Raw genomic sequence first — 9,088 nt, forward strand, 5'->3', positions numbered from 1 at the left:
GGGCCCCCCCGCGCCCCGCCTTAGCTGTTGTACAAGCGCACCACGCGGCTGATCTCCTGCCTGCAGATCGGGCACCGCCGGGGTTCGGGCAGCGCGCGGTAGCACTCGGTGCAGGCGCACACGTGCCCGCACTCCAGGAAGACACACGACCGGAAGTTGCTCAGGCACACGACGCAGGCGCCCTTCGGGCCCTCTCGGTCCTCCTTGGGACGGTCCTCCTCGGGACACGCGCGCTCCCGGAACTCCTCCTCCGGCCGCTGCCGCTCGCGCCGCCGCCGCAGGTACTGCTTCCGGAGGAGGAAGAAGAGGCTGGCGCAGGCGGCGAAGCCGAAGACCAGCGCCAGGACCTTCCAAAGCCGGACGCTGGACTCCTGCCGCTGCAGCAGGCTGTCGAAGTCCTGGCTGCTCAGGTAGTACTGCATGCCCGGCCCCTTGGGGGGCTGCAGGCGCACGCAGCTGTGGTCCAGCACCAGCTCGCCCACCCCCGTGAGTGGCGCCCCCACCTTCAGCATCTCCTCCGTCTCCTGGACGCCCTTGGGCCGCTCCCCGCTGAGGTAGTGGCCGACGACGTCGGTGAAGGACGGCGTGGAGGGGTGGAACCTCTCGTACACGGTCTCCAGGCCCAGGTCCACCGCGTCCAGGGGCTTCAGCACGCGCACGGCCACGCCCGCGCCGTCCTCGTGGGGCACCAGGTCAAAGGGCACCGTGTTCGTCCTCTGGTGAATGATCTTGGAACAGTCGTTCCTGCAGGAATGAGGGCCAAGGTAAATCAGAGGACCGCGAATACCTCACAGCCAGACGGGGGTGGAGTCCACCTCAAGGCCAGGCAGGATCAAGCGTGAACTGAGAGCACGAGAAGACGACGACAGACCCACCCTCGTCCAGAGCCTCAGAAGAGGAAGCGCAGGTTTTCCGGTTCTCTGGCCGCCTCAGTGGGCAACATATGCCATCAGAGATCACCTCTGCTCTTTTTTATTTCCCTTTGCCCCCGTTAACACAGATCGATTTTTATCTTAAATCCCTCAAAAAATTTAAAAACTACCATATATGACCCAGCAATCCCGCTTCGGATCGTGGATCTAAAAGAACTGAAATCTGGATCTGGAAGAGAGATCTGTGCTCCCTGGCTCACTGCTTATTCACAGCAGCCAAAACACGGAAACAACATCAATGTCTATCGATGAATGAACTTAGAAAATGCGGTCCATACATACAACAGGATACTAGTCAGCCTTTAAAACAAGAAAGAAAAAGGAAACCTTGCCACATGCAACAGCACGGGTGAGCCTGGGGGACATGAGCAAAGCAACTAAGGCGGCCACAGAAGGATGGAGACCGCAGGACCCCGTGTGCGTGAAGTGTCTAACGCAGCCCAACTCATCCGAACAGAGGAAAACGGAGACTGCCAGGGGCTGCGGAAAGAGGACAACAGGAGCTGGCGTTCACCGGGTGCAGTTTCGGTTCTACAAGACGAGTAAGTTTGAAATCTGCTGTACAACCTCGTGCCATACTTAATGGTTCTACACTGCTGCACTTAAAATTTCGTTAATAAGAGGAGATCGCAGGTTAAGCAGCCTTAATAAAAATTAAAATTGAATTTTTAATTTTTACAATAAAAATTAAGATAAAACTCCAAAACACAACCCCCCGAGGAGCATTTGGAAAAATGGTACTGCATGTTACAGCATGGAGCACTGAAAATCATCAATCCATGCCATCAGTCAGTGCTTCTCAACCCTTAGTGTGCATATCTGCAGACTCCAGGTCCCCTATCCTGGAAATTCTATCTAGGCAGATCTGGAAGAGAGGCCAGGAATCTGCATTTGGACAAGACGCCTAGGAGACTGCAGTGGCAGAGATCTCAGTGGCACTGAGACTGGTCTCCGCTCTCTCTCAGGAACAGCTTGAAGACATGGAGACAGGGCCAGGACGTCAGCTTTTCAGCTGACCATCTTCGAGGTTTGGGCCCCTGGAGCAAGGATACGCACCAGAGGTGGGTTGTCCGGTTCCACACCATCTTGTGCTCCTGAAGCGTCAGCCGCTGAATCACCCCCTTGCAATTTTCCACAAACTGGCTGTTAAGCGTTTCTTTAACAGATCGAACAGCTCCTAAATGGAAACAAATTATTTTATTTCTGTAGAACTCTTCTGTCCTTTCCTTTAAAGTAATTTAGATTTTGTTTTTAGTTTGAGTTAGTTTAATTAATCAAAGTGAGGACACTGCTATCACCAACAGTTGTGCTTTGGGGGCACTCTGCTGAGCAGTCTACATGGATCACATCGTTTCAGTGTTACAACCACCCTGTAAAGTATATTCTGGGTTTCCCTGGTGGCTCAGACAATAAAGAATCTGCCTGCAATGCAGGAGACCCAGAGTTTGATCCCTGGGTTGGGAAGATCCCCTGGAGAAAGGAATAGCTACCCACTCCAGTATTCTTGCCTGGAGAATTCCGTGGACAGAGGAGCCTGGCAGGCTACAGTCCATGGGGTTGCCTGAGCAACTTTCACTTTCAGATCAACTTTCACTTTCAAAGTATATTTTAGAGATGGGGCAATGGAGGCTCGAAAGCTTGTGTAATTTCCTCACAATCATACAGCAGTAACCCAGGTCTTCCTGACCCCAAAGTCCAAATTCTGAACCCCCACCCCAAGGCTACAAAAGGCCGTCAATGTCAGCCAGGAAGATCTTTATCAAACTTTGAAAGACTGAGTTATTTTTCATTTTACCAATAAATAAACATACCTTCAATAACAGCATAAGGCACACACTTTCCTGGAGCTTCTGCAAGAATACTCTTTAAGTCTTCACCCAAGTGGATTCTTTTAGCTCCCTAAATGGAAACAACAGATTGGACTGACTGTTGAATACTGACATGCTCAATCAAACAAGTGAAGAAAGAAAATGACTCTTTTTTTCACATTGAGAGAATAAGGGAACCAGGCAGGAAAGAGACTAAGGACGGTCAGATTCCAAAGCTGTGTCCCAGCACTTTCACCACATCAACAGGCACCTCTATCTGCCACCTGCAAATGGGGCTGCCACTTCCACTCCAGCTGCAGTTAACCGGCCAGACAGCCCTTTTAAGTTTCACTTACTAAGACGAAAATATTAAAGGCACTCATCAATCTGCATACCACAGACTGGATGTAATTTGATCTCTTCTCGACAACACAGAACCAAGCATCTGAAGTTTATGTGGAAAAGCACGTAAACCAGGGCCCAGTACGTGGCAGGGGCTCGGGCAGTGGTAGGTTATCGTCATCACCGGGCCCTTCGCAGTTCACGCTCTGCATCAGACACTGTAATAGAGCACTGCCTTTGCACTATAGGGTGCGGCTTTGTGAACCAGTGCTAAACATTCTCCTCCTCTGTCTGCCCGCTTCCCCATCATAAACAGGCGAGCACAGTCACCTCTGCCGCTCCCTTCCCCTCACAGACCCCAGCTCTCCACTCCTTCCTGTTCTCATCCCAATCTGCTGTACTTGGGAACCAAACAAGCCTGCTACTGCTCCATCAAAAGTACGGTAAAATTAAGAAAGCCACTGAACATTTCCTGAACCAGGCACTGTGCTGGGGGCCAGGGGTTCAGGGACGAATGAAGGAAACGGTTCCTGCTTTCAGGTATTTTCATCAACACCATCTTAAGGATACCAGACACGAGGTGGGTAGTACTGGATACATATTAAGGTCCCTCTGAGTTTAAGCTATTGCTACCCAGTAAACAACAGGAGCAAGGTCAATAAAAATTATTACCCACGTACACTGCGAAGGTAATAAAAACAACGGGCAGTAACAACAGCTAACACTCAGGTTCATTTATTCGTTTATTGTCGGTCTCCCCCTCCACTGGGCTGTAAGCGCAGGAGGGCTAGGGCCTTGCTGGTCTTGTGCACTGCCGTCCCCCAGTGCCGAGACGGTGCCTGACCCGTAGCAGGCACTAAATACAATTCTGATGAAGACATTAGTGAATAACTAAGCACTTACATATACTACATTCCAGGCACTCTGCTAGGCATTTTAAATGCATAACCCCATTTAATGCTCATACCATCCCTCTGCGGTAGACATTATCACCCCCAATTACAGATAAGGAAACTGAGGCTCAGAGAAGTGAAGTAATTTGCTCTAAGTCACCTAAATAGTCAAATATCCACCACAGGATAGTCTAAACATTTTTTAGAAGGAAAGGAGGTGAAATTCAGTCAGAAAGCCTGTGACTGAATCAAGCTTCAAGGCATCTATTTTGACTCTGGGCAACTTAATTTATCACAGTCTCAGTTTCAAAACATGTAAAAGGTGGGCAAAACAATCTCACAGGATTTTCATGTGAATGAAATGAAACTTAAGGTGTGAAAGAATCCAGACCAGGGGCTGTCACACAGTAGGTATGCGATAAATATGCATTCCCATCACTGTGAGAGATGTAAAAGGGGAAGACACAAACCCTAGTCTGGCAAGTTTTGTAATTGGATCAAGAAAATAGAGCCTAAGACAGAGTCCCAACTGTTTTTCCAGGCAGGAGCTAGTTATTTCATCCTCACTGAGGAACTAATTGGCAAAGCTTTTAAGGTCACCCAAAGATGGATCCCTGAGCACTCACTGCTTCAAAGGATCCCATCTCTAGCCAGCTTGATGCCAATGCGATTTCTGATTCAGCGTCAGAAACTGAAGTATAAGTTACAACCACAGCCAATCATTTCAGAAGGAATTTAATCAAGCAGACGAGAAGGCAGCTGGAATCTCACCAGGCTGTGATTCACACCCCAAACTCAACTCCCTGGTAACTAGGTGCGCTCCAAAACTCACACACTTGATTCTAAGCTCTCAACGCAAATCATCTGACGATAACAAAGCGTGTCAGGCTGAGGCATCCGTCTTCCAAATAAATGTCAAATTAAGCCCTGCTGTATTATGAAAATATTCCAGCCAGGACTTCCCTGGTGGTCCAGTGGTTAAGAATCCACCTGCCAATGCAGGAGTCACAGTTCGATCCCCTGTCCGTGAAGATTCCCACTTGCCTCGAGGCAACTAAGCCCTGCACTCCAGAGCCTATGCTCTGCAGCTAGAGAAGCCACTGCAAGGACAAGTCTGCACACCGCGGCTAGAGGGTAGCCCCTGGCCCTGCTCGCCACAGCTAGAGAAAGCCCGGCACGGCCTCGAAGAAATTCACCTTTTTAAAAAAGAAATTTCACCCCAAACAAATCCACAAATATTTACTGAGTGTCTATTCTCTGTTAACCACTGAGTTAGAACCTAGAAGGAAGGAAGGATAAGATCCCATTTCTTACCTAATGAGGTTCATCTCTCATGAGCCACTCACACATTCATAATAAGGAAATGTGGTCAACAACAACAACAAAACCCTACACTCGGAATCAAAGGACCTAAGTTTAAGCTCCAAACTGACCCTGTAGAGACCTTTCCTCTGAGTTTCGATTTCTTGATTGGCAGGTTGGAGGTATCATTTCATCTACCTCAAATTACTGTGAAGCAGAACTAAAACCAAGATGGGAATATGTTGTGTAAACCGTCAGGTGCTGCATTAGGAAAGTGAGCAATATTTTTTAAATGGCCATAATATAAAAAGGCAGAGTCTGCAGAAGCAAGGAGCTGTCCCCTCCCAGGCACCTGCACGCTAGCCTCAAATCCTCCTGGGCTCTGCTCAACTGCCACCCTGTTTAAAAGAGCAAACCTCCCTTTCTCCAGCACTCCCATTTCCTCTCTTCCCTGCACTAGGCTGTATTTTTATCCCCACGTGTCACACCATCTGATTGACTGTTTTACTGTCTGTCTGGTTGGATTAGAATGCACTCTCCATGAAGAAAGGAATTTGTCTGTTCTACCCAGGGTCGGCGCCTGGAGCATAGCAAGTGTTCAATAAAGATTTTTTTCGTCAATAAAGTGATGAAGTCAAGATTTATTCTGAGCAACGAGAAGAACTTGGGAGAAAGGAGGAAGGGAAGCCGTTATCACGCGACCCGAACTCTGATCCTGGCTCCTGGGGGCCGGGCGACGCCGTCCGAGCCTGGTTCCTCTGTGGGGTCTTTTCCCGAGGGTGGAGCGGCCCACGGCAGGTCGGGGGGCTCACCGTTCCCCCGGGGCGGCATGGCCGGCTGAGGCCGGGCGGGCTGGGGCACTGACCTTGAGCTCCTGGGCGACCTGGGCCTTCTGCCGGTACACGGAATACAGGAAGGCTGTGACCACAGAGCTGGTGCCCAGGAGAATGAACTGGCCCAGCGAGGGCCGCCCTCCGCTCTCCATGGCTGCGCCGAGCCCTGGCGAGGCTGGCGCGCTCGAGCGACCCCTCGCCCCTCAGCCTCCCGCCACCCGGAACCACACCCCCGGAGACGACTCCTCCCGGAAGCCCGCGGCCAGCCGCCCGCCGAAGGCACAGCACCCGGAACCGGAAGGGGACCCGGAACCGGAAGGGGGAGGGGGAGGGCGGGCACAACAGACCGGAAGGTGCTGTTGCCATGGTAATGGACAAGCATCAGCTGCCACCGCTGGAGTCGGGTCTCCAGGAGCTGGAAGTGCGGAATGGTTTGCGGAACTTGAGCGATCTCTCGTCGCTCCGCGACCGCTTCAACTCTGGCCGTAATTGTATCGCTTGCGGTGCCACTGTTTCAGGGCTTCTGCTTTCCTGGGGTTATTATTATTGCAGGCGTTGTTCGATGACTCTGCCATTGGATTGGAAGGAAAGAACGTCAGGTAAGCACTTACGGGGAGTACACATTTAAGCTTCAGGGCAAACCTTGGGTCTTGGCTTTTATTCTTCCGCTTTACACATGAGAAGACAGGCCAGAGAGGTTAGTGCATGTGCTCAAAGTCACACTGCTACTGGAGAGAAATTTACCGGACTGCACAGCTTATTACCTCCAAGACAGGAGGTTAGATCACTAAAGTAACTCCTTAATCTGCCAGCACCACACATAACAACTTACTTTACTAATTTATAATTATAGCTACAACTGTTGTTTTCCAGTAGTCATGTATGGATGTGAGAGTTGGACTATAAAGAAAGCTGAGCGCCGAAGAATGGATGCTTTTGAACTGTGGTGTTGGAGAAGACTCTTGAGAGTCCCTTGGACTCCAAGGAGATCCAACCAGTCCATCCTAAAGGAAATCAGTCCTGAATATTCATTGGCAGGACTGATGCTGAAGCTGAAACTCCAATACTTTGGCCACCTGATGCGAAGAGCTGACTCATTTGAAAAGACCCTGATGCTGGAAAAGATTGAAGGCGGGAGGAGAAGGGGAGGACAGAGGATGAGATGGTTGGATGGCATCATTGACTCAATGGACATGAGTTTGAGTAAACTCCGGGCGTTGGTGATGGACAGGGAGGCCTGGCATGCTGCAGTCCATAGGGTCGCAAAGAGTCAGACCCGACTGAACTGAACTGTGACAAAAAGTTTTACCAACATCAAACCATTTAATCCTCACCGCACAGTTACAGAGCAGATTTCAAAATGTTTTCTGATCTGTACAGCAGTGATTCAATATGTTTGCAGATTATACTCCACATAGGTTATTACAAGATAATGCCTATAGTTCCCTGTGCTGTACAGTATGTCCTCCTTGCTTATCTACTTTATATTTGGTGGTTTGTATCAGTTCATCACATAACCCCTGTTTTGTCTCTCCTGACTTCCCTCTCCCCTCTGGTAACCACAAGCGTATTCTCTACATCTCTCAGTCTGTTTCTGTTTTGCATGGACATTGATTTGTATTGTTTTTAGATTCCACATATAAATGATATCTTACAGAATTTGCCTTTCCCTGTCTGACTCACTTCACTAAGCATAATATTCTCTAGGTCCATCCAAGTGGCTGCAAATGGCAGTATTTCAGCCTTTTTTTAATGACTGAGTGAAATATTACAGCTTCTTAATCCAGGCATCTGTTGCTAGGCACTCAGATTGCTTCCACGTCTTGCTGCTGCTGCTGCTGCTCCTAAGTCGCTTCAGTCATGTCCGACTCTGTGCGACCCCACAGACGGCAGCCCACCAGGCTCCCCCTCACTGGGATTCTCCAGGCAAGAACACTGGAGTGGGGTGCCATTTCCTTCTCCAATGCATGAAAGTGAAAAGTGAAAGGAAAGTTGCTCAGTCATGTCCGACTCTTAGCGACCCCATGGACTGCAGCCTACCAGGCTCCTCTGTCCATGGAATTTTCCAGGCAAGAGTACTGGAGTGGGGTGCCATTGCCTTCTCCATGTCTTAACTATTGTAAATAGTGCTGCTATGAACACTGAGGTGTATTTGTCTTTTGAAATTAGTGTTTTTGTTTTTTCCAAATATATACCCAGGAGTGGAATTTCTGGATAACTTTATTTTTAATTTTTTGAGGAGCCACTATTTTCCACAGTGGCTGTACTAATTTACATTCCCACCAACAGTGTACAAGAGTTCCCTTTTCTCCACATTTTCTCCAGCATTTGTTATTTGTAGACTTTTGATGATACTCCTTCTGACAGTGTGAGGTGATATGATTGTTGTTTTGATTTACATTTCTCTAATAATTAGTGGTGTGGAGCATCTTTTCATGTGCCTGTTAGCCATCTGTATGTCTTCTTTGGAAAAATGGCTATACAAGTCTTCGGCCCATTTTCTGATTAGGTAGTTGTTGTTGATGATATTGTATACTGATATTGTTATATGAACTGTTTGTATATTTTACATATTAACCTCTTGTCGGTCACATCATTTAAAAATATTTTCTGCCATTCCATAGATTGTCTTTTTATTTTGTCGATGGTTTTCTTTGCTGTGCACAAGTTTCAAGTTTAATTAGGCCCCAGCTGCTCATTTTTGGTTTTTTTTCTGTTGCCGTGGGAGACTTATCCAAGAAAATAGTGCCACAACTATGTCAGTGAGTGTTCTGTCAATGTTCTCTTCTAAGAGTTTTGTGGTTCTCATTCTTTTTTTTCCGCCATATTTTAAATTTTATTTTTTTATTGAAGGATAATTGCTTTACAGAATTTTGTTGTTTTCTGTCAAACCTCAACATGAATCTACCATCAGATCAGATGAGTCGCTCAGTCGTGTCCGACTCTTTGCGACCCCATGAATCGCAGCACGCCAGGCC

The 9,088-nt window shown here is 48.4% G+C and overlaps 1 protein-coding gene across 1 annotated transcript; it reads right to left on the reverse strand.

The window, feature by feature from the left end:
* Positions 1–6: 6 nt before the first annotated feature.
* On the reverse strand, positions 7–6,412 carry MUL1 (mitochondrial E3 ubiquitin protein ligase 1). Its single transcript, XM_010829965.1, has 4 exons — positions 6,143–6,412; positions 2,744–2,831; positions 1,989–2,109; positions 7–744 (listed from the first exon to the last, which is right to left on the reverse strand). The coding sequence occupies exons 1-4, from the start codon at positions 6,260–6,262 to the stop codon at positions 21–23; spliced, it is 1,053 nt and encodes a 350-aa protein (XP_010828267.1). The 5' UTR covers positions 6,263–6,412; the 3' UTR covers positions 7–20.
* Between the last annotated feature and the right edge of the window lie 2,676 nt (positions 6,413–9,088).

This window comes from Bison bison, unplaced genomic scaffold (assembly GCF_000754665.1).
Source record: "Bison bison bison isolate TAMUID 2011002044 unplaced genomic scaffold, Bison_UMD1.0 scf7180017864516, whole genome shotgun sequence".
NCBI classification, from domain to species: domain Eukaryota; kingdom Metazoa; phylum Chordata; class Mammalia; order Artiodactyla; family Bovidae; genus Bison; species Bison bison.